The sequence below is a fragment of the Rhyacophila brunnea genome, unplaced genomic scaffold (assembly GCF_057557595.1).
Source record: "Rhyacophila brunnea isolate RB1 unplaced genomic scaffold, BYU_Rbru_1.0 scaffold_10, whole genome shotgun sequence".
In the NCBI taxonomy this organism is placed as follows: domain Eukaryota; kingdom Metazoa; phylum Arthropoda; class Insecta; order Trichoptera; family Rhyacophilidae; genus Rhyacophila; species Rhyacophila brunnea.
The window spans coordinates 18,975,640-19,002,943 of NW_028232752.1; the positions used below are offsets into that span (position 1 = coordinate 18,975,640).

The following is a 27,304-nucleotide window of genomic DNA, read 5'->3' on the forward strand; positions in this document are numbered from 1 at the left end:
ACGTCTTAACTTAAAGCTTAAATATAATTCCTGCATATTTAGAAACGCATCGAAATGCGCAGATGAATGATTAATAAGACTACGTCATATTGTATGGATCATTGTTTTCATCGTATTTTCTAATTTTAATAATAAAATAATACGACTGCGTTTTCACTATTATTCTTGTGTGACCCAAATGTTTGGAATTTCATTTTACTCTATGTAGTAAATATTTAGCGGGGATATAATATGAACTTTTTACTACATTATCCAATCTCCTTGGCCCACAATTCCTAATATTGTTTTCACAATAACAAACGTGTGGAGTTTGGTATATGCATATCTATTAGGCTGTAATTAATTCGATGAAATCTGGTTATTTAGTATCTTTTGGATAGACAGTTTAGTTTAGGCTCGTCGCACACGACAACCACTGGACTTTGTGACAAGTCACATGCAAAGTTTTCATTGTAAGGACCGATTGAACATGGAGAATGAACACTGTATTGTCGAACAAGAACTTCTTGTCCACGTGTTAAAACTGTGAACTAACAATCTCCTCCAATGCTGCTAATCGCACTTCCGTTATCAAACAAGGAACGACCCCAAATGTATCATTTCATTTTACCTTCCCGTGGTGTACGGATCTGTCAATTTTCGTAATTTGAAGCTTTTTGTAATAAAAATATGTCTAAAATGATCAGGAGTGATGTTAAAATTATTATTAGTAAACTTTTGGTTTATTGCGATGAAAAAGAGTCGCATCTAAAAGGAGAGCCGGTACATTATTTAAACACGCCTCTAACACGCGTTGCCGCCATGACAGGCACACCACTGAGAAGTTTTCTCTATGCGACTACAGCAATTTCTTGTTGTCGGACAGTAGCGGACGACGAGTTGCTGAGTTTACATTACAAATTTATCTGCCGGAGTGATACTCATGCGGTACATCCCCAGTACAGCTAGCTTGATCCTTATTGCGACATCTAGTGGTTGTCGTGTGCGGCGAGATCCACTTCTCAGGTGCAATCGTTAACTATATTTTTTCCTATGCCTCTACAGTCCGATATGGATCTTGGCCACCTTATGAAGAGGTTTCGTAACGGATTTTTTTTACAAGAAATGGATGTTAGTCAATTACCTACTCAATTTATTAAGTACAAGCTCCACGTGGTGATAAAGAGGGCGAATTATTATTTTCTCTACTAGAATTGTAGAATATATTGATATAAAATTTAAACTCTAAGAATATTACTCAATACGATACGAGCCATGTACGGGAAAATCATTTTCATTCAACTCCACAGTCTCGTAAACATAAAGAAACATTATGCTTCTTCATGGCTGAATCTCCAAGAGGTTTCTTAATATATTTATTTTCTAAGTAATGGTTTTGTTAAATATTTGCTCAAACTAAAATATTCGTGCTCGGGATAAAACATACATTGGAAAAAAAATGCTAAACGAGGGATTTTAAATCACAACCAACGGCTTCAGAAGCGAACATTCTGCCACAATGAAATTTCACAAACTAGTAGTCGGGACCTATCGATTAAACCTCCCACAGTTATTCATCCTAAAACATTTTTGGTAGGTACTGCAGCACTAGGCGGGTCTTTCTAAACCTCATGTGGCGCAGTGCAGCCATTATTCTCTTGATCTAACACATGTACTACGACAGATAGCATGGAACGTAGTAGGTATCATCTTCAAGATATCAATTATTACTTTATTAATGATTATTGCGCCAATGAATCAGGAATTAGTGCCGCAGTTGAAAATATTCGATAACCTGCCGTTATTTTCAAAACTTTCCATCATATGTACCTATTTGTGTTGTCAGATCATTTCGCGGGGCTGTAGTTTGGGAAACACTTATCTATATGTAGGTACAAATAAGTTTTTCTACATAACTATTTATTTTATAATGCTATATTAATGTCGTCTAGTAGTTGCTTATTCAATTTAAAAAAAATAAACAATATATCTTTATTGCTATGGTATAAAAAAAAATCTCGAGTTTTTCTCCGATGCAAGGTTTTCAGATGCAGTAAAAAATACTTTTTCTTGTGCCGGGTTTTCACGATGAGGTCACACTGTTGCCGCGCTATTTCGTTATGCAATAAACGTTGATAGAATAAATATGATTTTTCTCACGTGCATGATCTCGTCATAATGTATTGATTAATAATTATTATACTATTGGAATCCACTCGCCAGGTGAAATATCTAAATCAACATGTTGTATTTGGACGCAATATAATATATTAATAGTCTTTCTTTTTAACACTACAACAGGTCATGAGGCCCAATGATATCTGTAGAGTAGGTAATGAAATAGTAGTGTATTTAGTAACAGAAGAGAAATAATCACAAACACCCAGGCTTTCAGAAAATTACTTAAATATTTAATGTTGTGATGACACCGAGATTGAAGTGGGGCCCTCGGATGAAAGGCCAGTGCCTTTATGCATATCATGGACCGTACGGTTGGCCTGGGGTTAACAACCAATCGTCGTAAAAGCACTGTTGGGTAAAATAATATGCCTTATCATACTCTCGCCGATACCACCGGGCGAGGCCGTGTAGTAGGCGCGCTCGTCCCATCTCGTGTACCAAATAATATCCGAAAGGTTTCGCCGAGTGGCCGAGCGAAATGTCTCGGCGATAGTGTTGTGATACGGAATTATGATTGCAAATAAATGCATTGTATTTATTAACATGAGTGAACATTAAAAAGTTTACGTTCAAGACGTTTATAACATAACATGAAACATAATACAAATATGTAATACCTATCTACTTACAATAAAAACAGAAAATAAAACATAAACATAAAAAAACACTAGAACGATAATATCGTGGTCCCAAAATCAAAAGGGCACATGTGCAATTTTGACGGTTTTGAGTTATGAATGCAATTTTCTTCGTAATTTTTTTCTCTATATTATGGGCAAAACGGCATTTGTGAAGCAAAACCCATGAATTCACAATTGAGCAAAGAAAATAAAGGTTACTTGTGTATTTGTAAACTGGTCTTCATTTAATGCATAGGAAAAAGGTAACATGTACACGATTTTAGGAACTATGTGCAATGTTTACAAAAATAATATAGGAAAAAGGTAACAAGTGTAATTATTTAAAAGTGAGTAAGGGCCTTTGTGCAAAAAAAAATTTTTCGTTGCAGAAAAAGGGCACTTGTGAAAAATTTAGAAACATGTTGGCAGCGGACAAAGAGACCCAAATAAATATTTTGGAAGATCACAATAAGCGTAAAGTGGACAAATCAAAAGATGAAGATAAAGCTATTCATAAATGCATATAGGAAAAGGGAACATGCGACTTAAAACCTCTTAAAAATCAAAAATTTACAAATCATAAAAAAATAAATCTTGAGTAATTAGGTCACATGTGTTTCAAATTTCATTTCAAAATATTAAGTAATAACCTCTCCGCGATTTTTTTCACTCCAAAAACACTTAAATGCGTTTTTCTCAAAACTCAATTTATGCACAAGTGCCCTTTTGCTTTTAGGGCGACGATATCATGTCCAATGCCTCAATTTTTTACGTTCTGTTTGCAGATTTAGGAATGATAATATGGTCTCGTTATCAAAAAAAATGCCTTCCCATATTATGTTATTTTGATTGTTTTAAGACCAACGTAAACAAACATTACATAATATAGTTAGTAGTAATAATACATACTTATATTATTATAGTGACACGTAAAACTATGTACAATATTTTACAGCACTTATAGTTCACTGCTTGTTTCATCTACTTCGTAAAACATTATCTAATTAGGTAATATACTGATATTCAACTCATATTAAATGCATAATAGTGATAGTGAATGCCCCAAATTCTTCGGAATGACCACTATTATTACCGATAAAATATTATTGGTGGTTATATTATTAATATTGGAATCTAGAATGTGCAACGAAATTTGAAATTTATTTGGCCCACGCCCCTATTTAAAAAAAAATATCGACGCCCCCCTGGAGATCCTTCTTTAAGTAAACAAACAGAATGATGTATGTAGTGACAAATGTGCGTTCTTGTATGTACCTATCTCTTTCTACGGATTATTAGGTAAGGGCACAGAACAGATAATAAATATAATACCGATAGGCTATATTTAATACGCCGCATGTTGATGCAGGATTTTTGAATGTGTGAGTGTCCTACGAAAATAAACGCATTATGTACGTGCAATAGTGTGTGTAATACACCAACATTAAATGAGTGTAAACGCATAAACCGAGAGCAGTATTCGACGTACAACGTATTCTTCACACGTGTGTAAGTTTAACCCGGATTCTTCCTTACACGAGTCGGTTACCTGCTATCGCCTTACCCGTTAAGTATTTCAGTTCCCATTATTTCTGAGTTCCCTGGCTAAGGGGCATCTTATTTACCCCCCATGCTTTCATTATAAAAAAAAATACGATTAACACTACAAATAATCGTAATGAGAAGGGTGAACCTGTCCGCTGCTAAAAGTTTATTATAAATTCGGCTCAATTTTTGTCAGCAGCATTCTTAAATCACCGCTATTATGCTTTGTAATCGAAAACAGATTTGATACCATGTTTATTTTGTAAATATAAACGAATTTAACTTTGTCTTACGAGACAGATGAAACATGAACCTAAGTACAAACAGCTTGTAAAAAATTGTCTCCCATTTTTGTTTTTGAGACTACTGCCATCCCGCAATTTAGGAAACACCGGTACAGATTCATGTCGGTACAAAAATATTGTGCAAAATTTCACTGGTTTTTATCTATTCCGGTATTGAAAACATACTAATCCTGCAAACTTCAGTATTTACAATAATACGTACAGTCGTTTCAATCCAATGTCGCGGTATCAACTCGGCATAACGTTGTTAACTCCTAACCGATGTTATGTGAAATAATGATAAAAATTACTATGTCCTTGTAAGTGTTTGTTTAGTGATTCGCGTTGCGTACACTTTATCGGTTCATCTGCCGAAAATAATATTCTACTGTCTAAGAAGATGACATCATTGAATAATATTATCTTTTTATCATTTTGGTCGTTTAATCTGTCGAATTATACTAAAATCACAATACATTTACTTATTTTTGTTATCTACCGTGGTATCTTTCTGATGTTCTAACAATCTGTTCTAAGCAAATGGTTTAGAATAATTATATTAATGTGATTCATTATGTTTTTTTTTTGTATAATAAATTAATAACGCTTCACAATACTATACGTCCCGATTTGATCGGGATTATCCCGGTTTATAATGTTATACTAGGTATTTTCTGATCCGCACGCAAAAATTGATAATTTGAGCCCAAAAATAACATAAAAACTGTAATGAGAGTTGTATACATGTTTAGATAGACGTCACATCACATCAGATGAATTGTGTTATCGTTGTGTCAACCATCTGCAGACAGTGAAAAACGAGGTTTTTGTTTTGTCTAAAGACAGAGGTAAAATGGCTGAATCAACATTCAAATATTGGTGTGTGAAATCAGCATAGATTTATGGGGTTCTGATTTTTAAATCTTTCCTTAAAATCAGAGCGTTGGAGCAGACCGTTTTTTGAGATGCTCCGCTCCGGGACATAATACTTGCTCCGGCTCCGCTCCGGGTAAAAAGTTTTAGGTATATGTATACAAATGTTTAAGAAAATTGAAAATAAGTAGTTTTAAAATAATCGTCATTTTCATTATTAGTCTATTAAACAAAATTCCGGCAGCAAATCGTCAATCGTCTCTCATTATTTGTCTCTTCTGTCAAAAAAGTGAGGTTATTTATCACTCGGTAGTGTTGCCATATTTCAAATAATTCCAGTGTTGCAAAGTTGCAAACTATACTATTTTCATTGGATTTTAGGATTGGATGGATTGGATGTCGCTTTCTCTTTGAAATAAAAAAAAATATTTTATTTTTCTCATTTTATTTAGATAGGTATTGATCGATTAAAATATGTTTAAAGCTTTAATTTGATAATGAATTATAATGAATTTATATGCCTCTCCCCCTTAAAAACAAAAAAACATCCGGGGCAGTGGAGCACTACAAATTTTCGGTGCTCCGGCTCCGCTCCTATTCCGGATAAATTGCTCCGTGATCCTGCTCCCAGCTCCGCTCCAACGCTCTGCTTAAAATCTTTCATTAAAAATGTTCATTGGTAAATCATCAAAATCAAATGATTAATAGTATGCCTATCCATACGTCATGTCTACTCCTTAGTCAGAGCATAATTATGAACATCAATCACGCGGCTCCTCCATGAATCGTCATCGCTCGCCAGTCTTCCTGTATCTTCCCACTGTCCCGTAGATCCGCCGTATACAACACAAGAAACCACTTGGTTTAAATCATTTTGATATACATATTAATTTGAAGATCTATTTTAATGTGTAACTGTATAATCTTATTAGTTATTAATTACTTATTACTTATTCCATTAGATACCTGACTAACACCGTGTTTGCAAAATCTTAAAATGGTGCGTCACTATAACTGTATTGTTTTATCGGTTTCTTATCTTATCTTATCAAACATACAATCGCAGTAGACAATGTATTTTTGGCTAATTTTGTAGGTGAAAATGCTAAGTGACTTAATTTCAGTCATTATTTTTAATTAACCTTTTTTGTATTCGATTAAGTCAAAAGATTTGAATTGAATATACATAATCTGCAATAAGTAGGTACATCAGAAACATACCTTTTCCATACATATTGTCTGTTACAATATTGAGTAGAATTTTAAAAACTAACAAGCACCATCTTCAATGTTTAGTGTTTAGTATGTATATCGGATCCTAACAGCCAGCTTCCACCCCTCGCCAATGGTATATTGTATATTCTAGGTTCATTTTCAATCACCATATTCTTGACATCAGTACTAGAGCTAAAAATGCTTGATTGTGTTATGATGGTTTTAAGATCATTCGAAAATGTCCGAGTTCTACGTAAATCACACGTATCATTTGTGTTTAAAGTATTATGTATTTGGAGTCCTCGGAGGTCTATCCACACAATGAAGTTGGATCGAGTCCACAATAGATTTTTTAGATTTTTCTTCTTAATGACCTACAGATTCTTTCTTTACAATAAAAATAATTAGAAGAATTTTCCGATTCGTTTTCTTCGTCCAACAAAAGTGATTTTCCTTTTAAAACATTTCTTTTTCCACCCTTCATCTGTTCATTTACAATCCGTGTGCCTAGTATTAATTGTCGTGTTCCTGCCAATATGACTTGTCATTCTGCTGTCTTCATGCCAACCCACCGTAGAACGGATGTGAAGTTTCATGATGCTGTGTATAGTGCGATTAACGTATTTTAAATGGCACCATTACGGTTTATCATTTTTCTTGAATTATTTTATTTTTTGATGGTACTCAGTTGAGGCATGGTCTAAAAGATCGTGGCTATGCAATGCGCGGATTGTGCAAATGACACGTGCCGAACGAAACATAATTTGTCATATAAATCCAACATGCTGTTAAATGAATAATAACATCCGACCATCATTCAACACTGTTATCCAAGCTATCTGGATAACAGGCACCGCTAGCTCAGGGTACTGGGTTTCCACACTATCCCCCTGATTAATTCCAATCCTGTTACGGAAAGGACCATCGAAATCAATTGGTATTCGATGGATAATGTCTACCATACCGCTGCAGCGGTTAATTGCGAGCACTGAAAACTTGACTCTATTGGACGCCAAAGCCTTTTCTATGAAAGAAAAGAACATAAAAGAACATAATATTACGGGATACAATTAAATTAAATGAAACACCGTGATAATTTTAACCTCACTGTATTTAAAGAAAATGCAATTAAAAGTCAATGGTACTTAAATGGCGACATGATGCCATAGAAAAATCACCACCGTTCACAAACGAAGAGGTTATAATACATAAATATTTACGTTATACAAAAGACACAATATCAGCGTCTGCAAACTAAAATTTTAACACAATAAGTTCTCAGCAACTAACTTAAACTTAAACCAAAATATCCACATGTGAGTGAGGTTATAATTAAAACAAAAACTTAAAATTAATAAATACTAAAAAAATGAAATTGAAATGTATTTACAGCCGCTTGACAAATTGCCAAGCGGGAATCGCTCCTCCCAACGTCCTCTCGTTCTCAAGGGTCAACCAGAAAAGGGGGAGATCCAAACAAAATTCGATCGCCTGACATCGATCCCCCCACCACTCATCCAACCCAGAATGCCAACCGCTGGATTTTAGTGTTGCCAGCGAGAGAAAAACCTCTCCACTAATTATGATTGTTAATTAGCCCGATGGTGACGTCTGCAACGTCACAACACCCCATCAGTCGGGAGAAATTGACGCCGCAAGAGTCAATTTGTTTGTGACCACAGCATTCCTTGGGTCTTCTCATGGCGGACTGTCTCCTCTTGAATGAAGGAAGGGTGTCTCGTTTTCTTGGAAGCGGGTCCCTCAGTGGCGCAGGACAACCAACTGGGTTCGGTGGAAGTTTGGTCCGGGTGAAAAGTGGTGACGGGACGAAGCAGTCGATCCGCTGATCCAAGAGTCTTCTGGATCCTTTTCTGGATGAGTCTGCCCTGGCACTCCTTGATTCCTTCTTGCCTCCTCAGTCAACCTTGTGTTAAAACATTCGCCTTTTTTTTTAAATTTGCATTTTAACTTAACCTATATATAATTAAATGAAACTAACATGACCATTCAGGTACATGTTTGCATCTGAGAGTTCTCAAAAGTGAGGTGCTCACACAATATTGAGCATACAAGAAACTTATTGCGCATCCTCGAACAATGCCCCACCACTCATCCAACCCAGAATGCCAACCGCTGGATTTTAGTGTTGCCAGCGAGAGAAAAACCTCTCCACTAATTATGATTGTTAATTAGCCCGATGGTGACGTCTGCAACGTCACAATGCGTCCATTTAATGTTCTGTTTATTGTTCTATTAGTAACAATAATAATATATTCCTTGACATGTTTTCTTTTTCAAGAAAATGGGTAACGTTTTTTAGTCATCTTTACACGATTTAAGAATTAATACCCCCGTCGCCATCACGAAACAAATTGACGTGTTCACAGCTCGACGTTCGCTCTCCGATTGCCGGCGAGTCCAAACGCACCTATAGTTGAAAATTATTTGCCGTTTCACTGAAGTACCGTCTTAAATAGAATACATTTATAATTATTATTTTTAACCGTTATGCATACTTATTAGTTAAATGTGCAAAAAAATAGACTAATTTGCTATTAGTGTTTGAAAATCACCGGTGAGTTAGTAATATTAATACAGAAACATAAATTCTTATATGTACAAAATTGTTCAAAGCTCTTCTTCTTCTCTTCTTCTTTTGGCTCTCCTTAATTCTGTTATAGGTGGTCTATAATATAGTTTTTGTTTATTTTGTTTTTACGTTTTTTTTTTAAATTTAATAATTAATTATATCACAACACTCATAATATTGCTTGGAAAAAACTATGTAGTGCGTGTGCTATTAATTAAAACAACACATATTTTTAAATCAGTACCTATCTACATAATTAATGCTTAAAATGTTATTTCCGGCCGAGTTGCATGCTTTTGATAAGAAATATTAATAACTAAAAAATATTGAAATCTGCAATTTTTCTAATTAAACATCGATGACACCGGTTTACATATCTACGTAAATCCTGGCAAAATTGGTTCAACCATTTTTTGTCACTGGTGACGTAAGCAAGTTTGTCGCACACGCTGCATTAAACAGTTACGTCCCTAGACAAAATGCCGCCACATTTTTTTATACATTATTTTTATCATCCTTTCATTTCCAATGTCTAAAAAATGGTTGTATGGATACATTACTAAAAAATAGATACCACTGAAACAACAAAATTGGGCAATCCGTATCGCTTTTCTTCTTCATAAAACTTGGCAACGTTTGTATAGGTATTTTTAGCCTGAGATCGTTAAGGTTTAGGCATTATTAAATCGATAATCGATATAATGACGACGCGACTCTTCGATACAGACTAAAATCGTGGACCAGGATCGGTAGGTGGGCGCTCTGTGAGAAGGGGGTGCATCCTTAGTTTCGACGGCTAATGCAACTTCCATGCGCACTGGTTAATAAGTCGGACTGTAATTATTACTAGGGACTCGAAGGGCAACAGAACTAAACTAGACATCGCAAACCTGACATAAAAATACAGTCCTGCTAAACCTTTTATGTTAATTAATACATTTTGTTTCTAATCACTGAGCTATTTTTTTAATGGAAAGATATTTTCGTTATTATTAAGTTTAGGTAGCTACATAATATTTATATATACCTACACCAAATGATTCTCCTCGATTTGCCACCCTTCACGTAACTGCCGCCTCCAAGCGACGCTCAATCTGCCTACCTACCCCCACGGGACGTCACTGGCATTAATAGACTGTATAATGCTTTTGTTACTGTTAAAATAATCATATTTTTTAGTCAGACGACGAGGAAACCAGTTTCCTCGAAAGTGCTCGTGTCGAGCATTCCTAATAGCCGTGAAAAGAGGTTTGTGTAAGAGCGCCCGTTGTTTGGAATCACGCAGCGATATTTTATTCAAAATGCATTACAATTTTAAATATATTTCTTTCACGATCGCAGTCAGTTGCGAAATGACAGTTTTATTTTGGAATCCAGTGTTAGTCAAAGATTTGGCCATATAGATACACTGAGTGGGTATACATTCTAGTTGGCGAAATAGTGATTCATCCGTACCTGTGGGGGATTATTTTACTTTATACATTTTCTCAAAAGTTTTGCTTCGTCATAAGGGAAACCCGGTAGATCTCAACCATAGACTATAGATACATCATCTCAACTCATAAAAGTTTTTCTGTTTGTTACTCTCATATTAATCATTAAAAATACTTGAAATTCTAAGCAAAGCAAAGATTGAAATTTCTTCGGATATTTATTGTTGTTTAACAATATAAGTTTTTTTTGTATTTTGTTCTTGTTTGAATTAGCTTCAGCGGTTAAACCCTTAGACCAGGGGTGGGCAAACTTTTTGGATGTAGGGCCAAATTCAAGAATTCAAAATGAGCGGCGAGCCGCAAGTAAAATACCATTTTTAGATATACACTATTTATTATCACGAAAAATAAACATTACAAAAAAATTAATGAGAAGAATGAAACTTTTGTACATTTACATTTTTTTAAATTCAGGTGTTAATTTTGTAGTTGATATTTTCAAAACGGCTTGTAAATGGGCATCGAAGATATTTGATCGTAAAGAATTTTTATTGAAGTTCATGATTAAAAATGTTTGTTCACATATATAGGTTGATCCAAAAATAACGAACATTTTTCTTGCATAATCTTTAAGTTGGTCGAATTTGTCTGAATTAAGGGCATTGTAAAATTTGGAGATTTCTTCACGACGATGCAATTCTCTTAAATCAGTGTCACACTGCAGATCAATAATCTCAAGTTGTAGCTCTGTCGGTACACTATCCATATCTATTGAAAATAGATCGCGTACTATTGGTAAACTTGTCTCAATTTTTCGGAAGTCACCAAATCTTTGTGAAAAATCGTCATTCAGAGCTTTAATAATTTTTCCATATTCTTCAAATTTATATTCTGGTGTATTCAGCAACTTGAAAGTTGGAAAGTGAAGTCGAAGGAATAACTTGAGTTTTAATTGAAATCCATTCAAACTTTTCACCATATCATGGGCATATATTTTTTTCCTTGCAACGCGGAGTTAAAAGTATTTAAATGTGTCACGATGTTCAACGTAGAAAATAGTGGTTACATAGTGTGAGACGAGACGCAAGGAAGACGTACTGAGATAATACATTTACGAAACAACAAATTCTTCAAATTTTAATGTGTCTATTGTCAATATTTTTTAAAAAATTATAAAAAAGTTATTCGTAATCAGAAGTACAATTAATGATGGCGGGCCGCAACAAAAAACCCGGCGGGCCACATGCGGCCCGCGGGCTGCAGTTTCCCCCCCCCCCCTGCCTTAGACTATAAGTTAAACCTGTGTGCCGTATTCATCTGTGCAGTTTTAACCGAAGGTTTTTTTAATCGACAGATTTAACTGTACAGATTAAACCGGATGCCTTTTTAGTGTTGTCGCCTCGTCATACATGGGATTTAAATAAAACAAATGCGTTTGACTGTAATCATGTAGGTTCATACACTCATTGGACTTGACGCAATGAAACAAAACCAGCCAACAAATGACTCAGATTCTGACTCTAGCTTTAAGTATCAGCGAAAGATTCCGAGTAGGAGTGCTGCGAAATTTTTAAATATACCTATAGCCCACTTGTATAGAATTGATAACACATATTAGATATGAGTACATAATGAATTGAATATCAGTTGAAAAATACTTTACAATAAAAGGTTCGGAACTTCGTCTTATTTCTATCTATTGTTTTCCATATTCTGTGCATGGTCAAATCGGTAACTAAGCCGTCGGTGGTTCGCCCAAAGAAAAACTTTGGGAGCCACCCGTAGAGGATTCTCAGGGTTATATCTACAACCCAGACATATTATGATTATAAAAAGTCTCCACGTAATACGCGAAAATCACGTGTCAACACATTGGCACAAATAAAATGGTCCGATTGCCACATAATGGTGACGTTTCACAATATAAACATAATGACGTACATTCTATTTGACAGAAAAGTGTTTAGTAAACGAAATAGTTTTTTTTATGTGTGCAACGGTCATTCACCCCACGCGTGAAAACTGCACTCTTTGTTTCCGGAAAATGCGCCAACATTGCGATAAAGGGGGACTATCGAGGGTAGATAAATATGAAAATTTCTGACACACAGTACACACACACCTAATATTAAAAAAAACCGATGAAAATTCATAATCCTTTACCTCTTTAAACATAAATAGCTAAAGGATCATCAGTTCGTGTTGATCGTGGTTGAAATGGAACAAGCTTTCGTCGAGTCAGTAAACAAAAATTATGTTTAATTTTTGACCTAGGGCTTGAACTTTAAGTAGGTCTACCATTACTACTGACAGTGATGTCACGTGGGGTTAAGCACACCATTCATTGCTTAGAGGCGGAAAATAATTTTAGAAAATATAGTAATAAACTTTTTGAAAGTAGAAACCAGATTTTTTTCATCCGCCGCGCTGACAAGCTATATCTACTATCATGGACGTCGGTAGATATCAATGGCGTGTGGTATATTTTGCTTGTCATTTTGACATTTCACATTGATTTCCATAGTAACGCACGTATATATTAATAACTTAGTTGCTAGGACCCCCTTAGCAACCAATAATAGTGTTTTACTTTTTACGATTTTTTTCCGAAATAACTTTCCATACAAAACAGATTTAACTAAAAATGAATTCAATTCTGCTTAAAGGTGGCTAAAAGTATTAAAAGAATGCATTGTCGTCGTGTTCTGATATATTCTAAAAGTTTCAAATGTCTAGCTTTATCGGGAAGTTAGTTAAAAATCTTCAATCGTCCAATACAAATATTGGACAAACAAGAAAAATGTTGTACTGGACAAACAAGAATACGAGCTAATAAAAACGTGGTAAAATACAAATAACTAATATTGAATTTTGGTGGGCGGTCGATGAAGTAAGTACCACGTATGCGTTGTGATTAAAAAAAGTTAGATCATACAATCTCAGTTTCAAACTATGTATGTATGTATTTGGTTTTCAGTAAAATAATAGGGGTGTGCCAAAAATACCGTTTCTAACGATTGACATCCGGGATAGTTGGCAACCCTAGTCGTGTTTTAACATGTCGAACGTTTGTTCACTTTTCCTTTCTGAATAAATTATTTTATTCTGTATCGCTGATCGCTATAATACCGCACACCAGATTAGCACAGTGCTGGAGTAAGAAATAATAGTATAGCATTTGAAAACAATAATTGCCTTTTGATATGGTATTGTTTCTCGCGTTGCGATTGTTAACAGAATTTGAAACAATATGGCATTTTAGGCATTAATAGTACAGACGGGTCGTCAAAGGCGTTCGTGACTCTTTTGTATTTGGCTAATTTCCGTTCCGGGAACGAAACTAGGTTCCAAATTAGGCATTTCAAAAGTGCGTAATGAAAAATACAATTGTCTTCTTGCTTTTACTAGAATTATTTCGTACGAATAAGATAATGTTTTTTTTTAGTAATCGCGTTGGAATGTCGCAAGATTAAAGAAAATCTTATCACGCTTGCTAATAATTGATAAATGAATCAACGTTTTTTAATTATTTTTAAGTATTGACAAATCTCGTACATATTATTTACCAATTTCATTTTGATTATTTCCGGAATTGTGTTCACCCTGCGCAACGTTGTTTGACAAATTCCTGGCTTAACAAATTTGGGGTTCACGTAGGTATATCTACTTTATCTGTCGGCTGATGGACATCGTTTCGAAGACCACGTCTCGTCAATGATGCAATCTTATTTACATTTACAACGACCCGCTGCCATGTCGTCTCTTCTCTTTACAATTTTGCCGAGCTCTTTCGTCTTCCCCAATCGTGTCCGGAATCTTGTACATATGCAGTTCGCCGTATTACACTTCACCGTGATTAATGTTGTATCGGAAATAGGTATGTGTAGAGTTGGGTATTTGCCGAGAAAATCTCAATCTCGAGATTCGGTATTTTCCGAAATGATGAAATTTTGAATTCTCGAGATTCGGGATTTCCAGAAAAGAATTCTCGAGATATCGGGAAATTGAAAAAAACCTGTAAAAATCCTGTACTCAGTGTAAAAACAGACAAATTCGAAAAAAATATGTTTTTTTTATTATTTATGTAAGAAGACAAACAAAATACATGTAGGAAAACAAAAATAATTCAAAACATTACTTATTAAAATAGACTTTCAAAAAACACAGACTGTCAATCGCTGTGTCTGACAATCGCGTACGCTTTTGAGATACAAAATTGCCTGATGTTGCAAAAATTGCGCTCATTTTGAGTCGATGTTGGCTTCATTAAGTTAAATCCTCCGATCAGTCTTTGAACGTTTTGTGTTTTCTGTCCACTTTCTCCATATCGTCTTCAAAATCGTTTTTTCAATTAATATTTGATAATGAAGAAAAGATTCTCGAGATTCGGGATGGAAAATCTCGAAAATTTCTCGAGAATTCCCTTCGGGAAATTCCCGAAACCCAAGTCTAGGTATATGACCGTATATTAAAAACCGTCTAACCTCTTTGGGTCGTATAGTACTGACATAAAATTCATGTCTAAATAAAACACAAAAGCTAGCAGCAAACAGATTTTGAAAATAGCCTATATACTGGATTATTTGTTAGGTTAGGTTGGGTTGGACGGTTTGAATGGTTTTAAAAAATCATCTACAGTGGTGTTCAACTTGGCTTAAATTGGATAATTAGAACTACCTGCATTATAAATTACAAGTTTTAATAAGTATCTATTATATCAGCTAACATTCTCGAACATATCACGTATTTTTTATTACACATGCTTGTTATTTTGTACAACACAAGCATTGGATCATTGTATTCGAGTAAGTCTCACGGTTTTATTTAAAATTGCGTAAGATGCCGCTACCTGCCTTTAAAATTCAACATTCTACAATTTATTATTATAGGTACGTTGGAATTTATAAGCAAAACCGAATCGAATTGGCTGTTTTTTAAATGCACAGCTTTTTGTGTTCAGTTTTAAATCTCTAGCAATTCGTGTTGAAGGAGGGTTACACGCCAGATCGTACCGCACTGGCGAGGTTATATCTATTAATTATTATTAAAATATAGCGAAAACATAATTAAAATACTAATTATCCAACACAGGTAAGTTACTTATATTGAAATAAAATATTTGCTGCGTTCGTGCATATTAAATTAACACGCACTGATTGACATCCAATGACACTGATTTAGTCGTTCATTTTTTGTTGATATGTACATATTATCTTTATTTATTTTAAAACATTCAGTAAATCAGTAGCTAGATATAGGTACTATTATAAACCATCCGGTGTTCGAATTTAGAACTAAGCTCGTCACATATAAAAAAGTATTGAATGAATCAAATGCCAGCATGTGGCACCTGGTATAAACGTATACGATCAGATGCCTACTTTGTGGAAATATATTTCCATGACCAGAAAAGATAAGCTTAGTATAAATAGCACACTGTTCGAAACCGCTTACGGTTTCAGTCCATGGATGGCCTATTAGAACTAAGCTCGTCACATATAAAAAAGTATTGAATGAATCAAATGTCAGCATATGGCATCCTCACTCAGCGGACGGACATCTTATACTGGTGGATCTATACATGACAAATTATTAATTCAATTAAAAGAACAGCGAAATCAAGTTATAATAAAAAAATTAACCACAAAAAATAAACGATGAAATAGAATTAAAAAAAAAAACAGCGCATCACTAAAATGTGTACGTCTCTATGAAGCGCATTTACCAACCGCCAGTACTCGCTATCTGTGCCTGATAAAGCCTCACACGAGGAAACAGTTTTCATCCAGATGATGCCATGGCTGCTATCACTCGTCTAATTGACGTGTGCATACAAATTCAATTTTTTGATAAAATCAGGATTGGAAACCATACCACGTGAGAGCAGGGAAAAATGTTTAAAAGTAGAAGTGACCTGCGAGATTCAGGATAGTGAAAGGCGAGCATGCATTTAGAAAGATAGATACCTACATAGTTGGAAAAACATGTTTGAGAAATTATCGGGGGGAAAAATGGTTATGTACATTGGAATAAAGATGTTATTGACATTTTTTAGACACGTTTTAAAACAAGCATATTGTGAGAAACCTCATACGTGCTCCAGATATATTACGATATAGGAAGAATACATAATATGGCAAAATAATTATGTTAATGACATTTCTTTGGTAAAGCTTACTAGGTAAAATCTTAGACCGGGTGGGATTTGAACTAAGGTTGTCGACCGTCCCGTTTTTGCTGAGATTGTCCAGAAAAGTTTCCTATAGGACCGCAACCGATTGCAAAATATCCTGTTTTTTTTAGAAACCATCGATCATTTAACTTTTAACACACAAAAGTTCATGCATATTACACAAGATTTTTTTATTAATCATTTTAATAATTTCGAGAATCCGGTTAACATACAATTTCCTATGTCTGGCTAGCGCGAGTCGTCAAATCTGTGAGTCTGCCGTTGTAGATGCTTAAATCGTATGGCCCGATTACACGTGCATGCGCACGATATCCGCGTATGCACAGTAGACAAATATTTAGTGGCGAACCTGACGGAAAAACTATACCGCGCATTACATTTTGACGTCTACCGATTTTTACAACCTGCTAAATAGCTCCACACAATGACAACAAACGTTCGCTAACACTTGGAGTATGAGTTTATCGAGACAGTCAGCACTTTTGTGTGTAAACCGTTATTGTCGCATCATTTTAATTTGCATGATATTGTTGCCAGTGAGTCCATGCACGTGTACAGGCTCTCAAATCACACTGGCAGACTCTCCGCCGATCTAGTCTCGCGATTATCCTCAGCCGACTCGTCAACCCAACTGTCACCGATCGTGTCGACTGAGCCGTGCGCGAAAAATAGTTGTAGGTATAACTATTGAACTACCTACCTTTTCGAAAGAAATTTTCGATCGGCGTCGGTCATTGTATCTGCAAGTCTGCCGGTATAATTGAGCTTAGTGCAGTGTTGCCGTCTTTTCAAAGTGGTACAGAGCCTCCAAAATTATAGTATTTGGGGAAAAAATACAGTACGCGTTGTCATCTGTTGAAAATGTATAGGTTTTTTGTTTCTCAGAAAAAAAAAATAACGGAGATATTGAGAAACTCGGAGACCCCTTTTTATTTTGGTACCTCTTCCGACCAAAAATGCTTACCGAACAATTCAAGAAATTTCATTTTAAACCAAAGTCAAGGGATATTTTACGTTTTTCGAGCAATTTTTTTTCCATGTGCTCCAAATCTTCTTATATTGCGAAATTATAGTAATTTGCACCAATTTATCCAATGAAAATATAGAAATTTTAGTACTTTTAATATATTTTTTCCGATATTCAAAATTATAGTACAAATACTATAATTATAGTACGGTTGGCAACACTGACTTAGTGTCATTGTGTTCTATTAACTATCTACTATTTAATTAGTAATTACTAATTACTATAGTGCGGCAACAACAGTGTTGGCAGAACTCGCTAATCTTATCTAATTAATTGTTAATAACAATTAATAAGTGAAGATAAAATATCCACCGTTTTATTATCTATTGACATTCCGAATAACTTAATTTATTATAGATAGGTAGTAATGATGGCATTTAGTTTTATATTGTTTTTAATCTGGAAATATGACTCAAAATCGTCACACCTAGAAAAATAAATAAAAATCACTTGTTGGCACCGAGTACAGACGCTCTGCTTTCAGTGTTGCCTACTGTTAAAATAAACAGTAGATTCCATAAAAAATATTATGTCGGTAAAACTTAGGTACCATTATTTTTAAATTGAACATTGACAATATTCAAATTTCTTACATTAGGCACCTATTCATATATCTAATTAAAAGCTCACATGTTTTCAAAATAATGTATTTTGCTATTATATAATTACTATAATATACACATTTACTGCTCGTTAGCACGAAAATGTTTCGTACAAAATAATCCTCTTATTAGGTATGGTTCGACAAAGCTGGTTTTTAAAAATTGGGTAAAATAATTATATGGAAACACCATAGGTACATAGGTACATAATGAGACAAAAATGAAAAATGCAAATGCAAAGTTTCATTTTTTAAATAGCGTTTAGTTATTATATTGCTATGGCATTCAAATACAAAAAAATAGTATCATGTCGATAGGTATGTGGGTCCTACTTTTAGTATTTGTCTATCTCTATGAACTACCTATATCGATATTTCTAATTTTATTATATAATGCAAAAGTTTTCATTTGACGCGACATTGGCAATTTTTTATATACCTACAACGTTTTTAAATTTTCTGTTGAATCATATAAACTTGACTTGACTAGCTTAAACGATCAAAAAAAATTGTATTTGATAGAAATAATACTGAAATGTCATTTTCATATTTCATATTGATTCCCATAGTAACGCACGTATATTAATAATTTAGTTGCTAGGTCCCCAGGCCCCTAGCAACCAATAATAGTGGATTGGATTACGGATTTCTTCCGAAATAACTTTTGATACAAAACAGAATTAACTGAAAATTAATTCAATTCTACTTAAAGATGGCTAAAAGTATTAAAAGGATGCATTGGCATCGTGTTCTGATATATTCTAAAAGTTTCAAATGTCTAGCTAGTGGGGAAGTTAGTTAAAAATCGATTGCAAGATTTGTACTGGATAAACGACCACCGGACAAATAAGAATACGACCTAATAAAAACTTTGTACAATAGTACAGGTGGCAACACCAAATGGCGGGAAGCCTCAAAACTGCGCGTATCTTCCCATTGGCCAGTTTGAATATTATTGGAATCCGCGCGTGCGCACTTCCAGCCGAAGTTTCCAGTGTGTAAATAATTGCACGCCAGCCTCCCCCCTTGTAGGCTTTCTTTGCCGTCGCTCCAGTGTTGCCAACCGTACTATAATTATTTATAATTTATAAAAGTTGACAATAATAAAGATATAAAATAGCGCTAAAGCTCTTCGGGAAAACTAAAATACTTGAATTTTTGTATAAAAAAACGAAACGTTTATTACCTTCCATGCGAATTTGTGTCTAAAAAAAGGAGACGTGAATCATCTTACATTTGAATATCTAAAAAAAGAGACGTTAACTGCGTCCAACGCAATTGGTGCGTTGCCCATCAGGAGGCCATTAGATATAATTAGCATGTTATTTAAATGTGGTAATTAAATATTAATTAAAACGTCCGCAGTGAATTACTTTCCGTGTATTTTTTTGAAAATGCAGAAAGTATTGGTCATTGAATGAGTACTATATTTTTTGCCGAAGAGTACCTACTATAATTTTGGAGGCTCCAGTACTTACTATATTTCCACTTTGAGAATATGGCAACACTGCGTCGCTCAGCAAACTGCCGCTTGCATTGTTGTTTCAAATTTAATTTCAGTTGGGTTTTTACATCCGGTGGTAGTGGTCGTTCAATAAGCGCATCAGAAACGAGTTAACTATTATATAAATTCGGTTAAAGTTTCGGTTGGTTGTCGTGCAAGCGGCGTGTATTGGTGATTTGACGTTGTGGACTGTCACGCGCGACAGGTGTGAATCAGCTCGCCCTTTGGGCCGAAGACGGCGAAGGAATCGTCCGTCTTGCGTAATAAATACACTCGCAAATAATTTACTTTTGTGTGAATACACCGTCGAATCTACACAATCAAGATGGTGGCAGGCGGCAAGCAGGTAACGTGAATATTCAAATTTAAATTAAAAGAACACGAAATATTTGAACGAAGCTCTCGCCGGATGACAGTTATGACGGTTTAACAAATATCACTTTTATACAAACCAAACCAAACAGAACAACTGGTCATACAATAAAATTGAAATATTTCATCGGTATCTCTTCTATGGATTATTTTATTAAATAAAATTTGATTGTGTAGGTCCACAGAATTAATTAAATGTTTTAAACATCACCTAGGTATACAATATAGAATTTTATAATCTACTAAAGTTGACTATAGAGTAGTTTGTCAATGACATATTAAGTTTGTACCTACAATATTAGAGTCTGACTCGAATATATTATTATATCCAGTAATAATAATCACAGATGTAGGTACGTGGTTGAACTTTGTGTCAAAAACACTAATTGTGGGACTTTATACCTACTTTTTTCGCGATTCCAAGGCGACTGAGCTTTGAAATGCTATTTTTTCGTCTTGCAGATAAAGCCGAATTTTACAGAAGGTTAAGTGCCGACTGGCAGTCGATTATTTTTCCAGATAAGCCTTTTAATTCGGTGCCGCTTAATAATATGAAAAAATTGTACTACTTACATATTATTATATCAAAATGCGACATACCTAGGTACTTATATAGTTATTTGAGATATTTTATTTCTTATATATTATTCCCATTCTCGTTTTAATCAACATACATAATGTGATAAACCTTGGAAAGTAAAAACAATTGTAAGTAAATAAAGTGTAATAAGTAAACAAAGTGTAATCTAACTTATCGATAAGTGCAGTGACTTCATAGAGAAAGTGCCGCCACAAAATACCTTCCTCATAGCCCTTGTTTTATGTATTTTTTTATATAATTAAAAAAAAATACATAACCATAATATTATGATTAAATAAATCGAACATGACTTTGGAGGAGAGTTTATTGATCGGTACAAGAATACACAGAATCCTACAGTAATAAGAATTATAACGTGAGATGAATATAGCCCTTGTTTTATGTATTTTTTTATATAATTAAAAAAAATACATAACCATAATATTATGATTAAATAAATCGAACATGACTTTGGAGGAGAGTTTATTGATCGGTACAAGAATACACAGAATCCTACAGTAATAAGAATTATAACGTGAGATGAATATAATTTCGGGTAATGATGTACTGGTGAGATCGATGTGATCAAGAGATTGATTATATCAATAAATATAGAGACTTGATTCGAGTGGAATGACGTTGACTATGCCGAGTGAAGGGCTCGATGAGTTGAGTGAGGATTCCTACATTGCCCTTCCAATTTATACAAATGCAGTACGTATTACAAGAGATATGGTCGCAATTACCAATCATGACACCCTACTGATCTAATGATGATTGAGTAAACGCGGACGAATATTATCGCTCTATTGTTTTGTTTTGACAACGAAACATACATATTAAAGTGTGTCACTCATTGGTATGATTGCTACACATATCTCGCTGTATGTAACATGTATTGTGGCTGCCGCAGACGAACTCTCGATAAGTTTACCACTATCTTAATTTACCGCCCCGTGGAATCTGTCACCGTTAACCGGTGCACGGCCTATTTCCACTAGACGTCACTGGATAAGTGTGTAACTTGCTGCGTGTATGAATGTACGGAGATGAGCTGAAAAGGGGAAACACGTTGGAAGTGAAAACTATGACTCACTATTTGGGGTATATATTTGGGGTACCTATAGACTATAGAGTATAGAAGATTGTAAAAAATAGGTGCGAATCTACTCATCTAATCTATCTATTTAAATGACTTCTTTGTCATCCTTCGGGATAGACGAGCCACATTTTTGTTAGTGATTACTTTCACGTGATAGCCCCATTTCATGTACATTGTTGGTGAATTGATATTAATCTCCATAGGGACTATTTATGTCATCAAAATACTTTTGTAAAGATTCTAAATGCACGAAAGTGACGTGAAAAGGTGACTCCCCAGCTTCTATCCACTGTGATGAGGCAGGGTTTAATTGAAATTTTAAAATTAGCCAACTCTATCTGCAATTTGTAGTCTTTATTTCAATGAAAACAAAAGTACGTATGACAGAAAGACTGTTCAATATTTATATCGGATCTCAACATCCTGCCTCCACCCTTCGTCACTGTTATATACTGACATACTTATATGTTATGTAGGTAAAACAATATTAATACACCTCATAATGTTTCCTCACAGTGCATTAAGTATCTACTTATTTTTTTTATTTTGTATAGGTATGTATTCATATTACACGAAATTTAATCTTGGTTCAATGGACGGAAATCAATTTTGATAGCGTAAACATTTTATTTGTTATTTAAATCAATACCTGATTATTCAACTTTTTAGAACTTGGCGATCGATTATTAAAACTGGTTAATTATAAAGAATTAAGATAATATTACCCGAGCTTTGATTCATATGATTGTCTGCGGATTTCATCTGAATCACTTACTATAAGATTTGCCTGTACCCCCCCCCCCCCTGCTCTCTTCGGTAGTAAATAGTTTGATTTAATTATTAATATTGTTGAAATAATAAACGTCTTTATGTAACATTTACTGTTTGAGACTAAAATTATTAGACAATATGCCAAAGATTTTCTCTCATAACTGATTCATCTCGTCGAGTTTTCGCGGTAAAACTAGGTTTAAATTATTCCGCGCGATAATTCCACGTTCCGCTAGTTAAACTTGGCTATTACTAATATATTATTACCGTTGTTAACACTGCGCATAGTAATACTAATAATTCTGTTTCCATGAGTTATATAATACTGTACCTACTGTTTGCAGTAAGCTGTTGGCAAATGGCCCTTGCGAGATTGCAAGGATGGACCAGTCATGACATGAGTCTTATATTTAACCAACAATGGCGATGTCGGAGAATCACAATTTAAATTTATTTACCAATTTCCTTCGATACATTTCTTACTGACATTGTTACACTAGATCTACCTAGGTGCCGAAGTGTGATTAAGATCGATTATTTTTATAACAAATCAATCAGCAAAATAATCGCAATAAAACTTCCCTGCCTTTTCAACTGAAACAATATTTTATTATTTGGGGGGAGGGCGGTAATTTTGGGTTAGCACCTAGGCGGCAACCACCCTTGGCGCATCCGTGCTGTGGAATCACAGCCATGGCATGTGCATAATTTCGTTAAGGTAACAATATGATTGTATATCCACAATAAGAGAGCAGTGTCTTATCATATTATTGAAAGTGGAGAAGCGACGTTGGATCTGAACCCCGTGTTACGTTTTCTTCAAAAATTAATTCTCAACCTAACCGACACTTTCTTCAACCCAATCGGATATCATCCGCCATAGCCCACCCCAGGCTAGGATCTTTGGCGGGCCCCCCTACCTATCGCCAAATATAAAGGCAGTGTGATGCTCTACAGTAGCGTTTTCCAAATGGTGTTCGCGATAAAATTAAAGTGTATATTTACTGCTGTGAATACATCCATTTGAATTATGGAGTTATCGAGTATCGATGTACAATTAAAAATTGTATCGTACAACCACATAATTTTAAATAATAACATTATTGAAAGAAAATAGCGCCGCGGGCGACTTTTTTTTACTATTAGAGAGAATTTGTGATGTGTATTTATATCGCTTATCTGGTCGACTCGACACGCCCGGGCCCGCAGGCTAGAGCCCTGTCAACCCCCTTTGTGCAGGATGCTGGCGAGCGGTAGGTATAGGGGTGGTGCTGTGTGGTGTGGAAACTAGGATGAAAAGTCTATTAACTATATAAGTGTACATTTGACACTGAACATCTAAATATGTCTAAGCAAGTGTAATGATATGACGTAATAAATAAAACCTATGAATCCGGCGTCACGTGCATTTTATACAATGCACTTTTTATTACGACCTCCACGCCTCACGAACGAATGTACATACTTGCTTACCTCAAAAAGAACATCTCAGAAAAAAATAACTGGTTTTGTGTGTGTTGCTATGGCACACACAGGTGGGTACCTAACAACGTTAACCAAATTCGGAATCTCGGTCACTGGTGAAAAATATTCGCAAGAGAATTGGCTCTGCAGAGTGAATATGACATCACAGTGACATCGATTATGGTTTTCTCGACGTCCGTGAAAAACTTTACCTCGCCGTCTGTATTTCTGTACCTTGGTCGGTCATTATACATCGCTTGCGCCCGGCCGGTGCAACAATATATTTTATATTACAGTGATGCCAAGAACAAAACCAAGACAACTCTTTGAAACTGCGCCAGATGAGTAATAATTACAATATAATATTTCCAAAAGGATGGTGAAGTTACTTTCTTTAATTAAAATTATAACTAGGTGTGACATGTCCCCCATAAGAGGAGGAGGACTGACAGGGTTCTTGGCCTAGGGGTCGGCTAGTTAAGTGAGATAAACACACACCACATTTTGTCTAACAATGAGTGAAAAGTCGCCTGCAGCATTATTTTACTTGAAAAATATTGACATATGGCTAAGCCAGTGGTCGGCAAACTCATTAGTCAACAGAGCCAAATATCAAGAGTACAACGTTTGAGATTTTTTTGAGAGCCAAATTTCTTAAACTGAAACTATATAGGTAGGTATGCAATAGTAAGCAAGTAGGTATCTCGTGATTATTTTTTTCTTTCAAAATAGCAACAACCTCTTTTATTACGCCGTTCATAATTTTCGCCCCATCTGTTGAAATTGACACAATTTTATTGAGCGGAATATGACGTTTTTCCATGCACTAAATTGCAGCATTAATTGCAATATCCTCGTCACGTGTTTGACCTTTGAGTGGCAATAATCATAAAAGTTCTTCTTTAGGACTTGTAGATGAAATAAATCATACAAAAAGTGAATCTTGCGCTGTATCATTTACGTCACAAGGCTCGTCAACTGCTATTGATAAAGCTGAAACCAATTTAAGATCTTCGATTTACTGGTTGGTTATATTCGAAAACATTTTGATTGCTCTATCTTTCAATGTTTTTGCCCGTACATGGTCATTTGTGGCAGAGCCACATTCAAGGGGCCAAAGAGCCGCATTTGGCTCGCGAGCCGGGACTTGCCGACCACTGGGCTAAGCGATGCAATTGCCGGCCACAGACGGACAGTTCTCGTAACAGGTTGAACATGCCAGTTAATAACTATACAGTTATCTTTGGTAGATAATCTGCGGCGCCCATAGACGGACACTTTTCGACCTTTCAGATATGTGCCATGTTCAAACTGCCAGCGACCCCCCACTCCCGTGTTTTTGTAAAACTGTTGGAATTTCAACTAGCCAAAAGTTCTCGTTTGACGTTAGATGCTGGTAACGTAAAGTAGGAGTAGCTGGCGCGATTTGGCGGCAAATTTTGACAGTTCTGTCATAGTTCGTTCGTAAGAAGTATATTATTTTTGTTGCGTGTTAGTTCTTTTGCGAGATACTCATATTATATAATTACGAATATTGTGGTGTCAACTAGGTACCGCAAACAATATTTTCCACTACTTAAATGTAAATAAAAAAATAAAATGTAAACTTGATGTAAAATAAATCTAGACAAAAGAAATATGTACTTACGTAAATTTAGTATTAAGTTAATGTTATAATATGTACCAAATTAATAGATATTATTCAAAACCAATAAGTAAATTGTTTTGGTGATTGAATAAAACATATTACACAAATTTAATGTATATAACCCTGATTTAAATAAAACAATACGTATGTATTTTATCTTAATTAAATTTTATTAAAACAACAATAAGTATACCATGAATAATTTATTCAAAATAAAAGAATCTGGACATATATTTACACAAACAATAAATTGTAATCATAATAAATCTAACAAAGTAAAAATATTCGTAGATCAATCGTTCGTTCAAGTATACCCTACTTAAAACTAATTTAACACATGGCACCCCTGTGTATGATCTCGGCGAACATAACCTCCATAGTTTTTGACACTTGATCTGCCACAGACAATAACTGTACGTATATGGGCACGTCTGTTGACAGTTCGACAGATTTTAAATGGGGTAGTTAAACTGATCTGTGGTGTGTCCACTAACGTACAGTTATTGAACAGTTATTGTCTGTGCCATGTTCAAACTGCTACGAGAACTGTCCGTCTATGGGGGCCTAATGTGATGTGATGATTGATAAGTATAAGTAAATGACAATTCACGTCTAGAACGTTATTTTATAATTATTTTTAGTGTTTTCTGAGGAATAAAAATGGCTATTTATCCATTATGGCGAAGGGTCGAATGTTACTTGACTACCTACCATAAAAGGGGGTCCCGATCAGTGCTTCACAATATTATGTCAGTGACGACAACTCAGTAATTTTAGTGGATTTATTTTAAAATCCTTTAAAAAAATGCACGGAATCCTTACTCTTATATCTGACAGAATACCATTTGGCGAAAACTACTGTAGACGATCACACTTAGCGATATGTATATGTAGGAGGAATGAGGGCCATGCGTCGAATCGTATTCCTGATTGACGTCTTTAAGACGAGAAGCACTTTACAATGGCAGTATGGTCAAAAGCCATTAGCAGTAATATTGTTATAGAAATATTGAAATAGTAGTAATAATGGAAACAAGGTGTAATAAACAGACTTTACATTATATTTGTGCTCCCTACATTCGCCCCATTCAGTGGAATAAGGAGTCTGTCATTGGCAATCTTGGCACTAGATTTTGTCAGTAGCTCTGTAGGAAGTTTTTGTTCGACTTAACCGACTACCACGATTTTTTTCAAGTTCTCATCACATTATTTGTAAAATTAGTTTTTCGCGTCCATGATATCTGCCAGTGACGTGCGGTTCATGGATGCTATGGATGCTGAGCATATCTAGAAATAGTATTCTACGGGTATTTTTGGGCAAT

The 27,304-nt window shown here is 35.0% G+C and overlaps 2 protein-coding genes across 4 annotated transcripts in view; both read left to right on the forward strand.

The window, feature by feature from the left end:
• The window catches only part of LOC147078961 (uncharacterized), a 799,973-nt gene that overhangs the window by 270,874 nt on the left and 501,795 nt on the right, over positions 1 to 27,304 (forward strand). The window lies entirely within an intron of this gene.
• Moe (moesin) overlaps positions 1 to 27,304 on the forward strand; it is a 123,007-nt gene that overhangs the window by 21,424 nt on the left and 74,279 nt on the right. Inside the window, exon 1 of one of the 3 annotated variants that reach the window (XM_085951993.1) lies at positions 20,094 to 20,391. The exons of the other annotated variants lie outside the window; for them this stretch is intronic. Coding sequence (XP_085808119.1) covers positions 20,371 to 20,391 — 21 coding nt within the window. The 5' untranslated portion in view covers positions 20,094 to 20,370. Of the gene's footprint in view, positions 1 to 20,093; positions 20,392 to 27,304 lie in introns of those variants that run through there. 3 annotated transcript variants of the gene reach the window in all.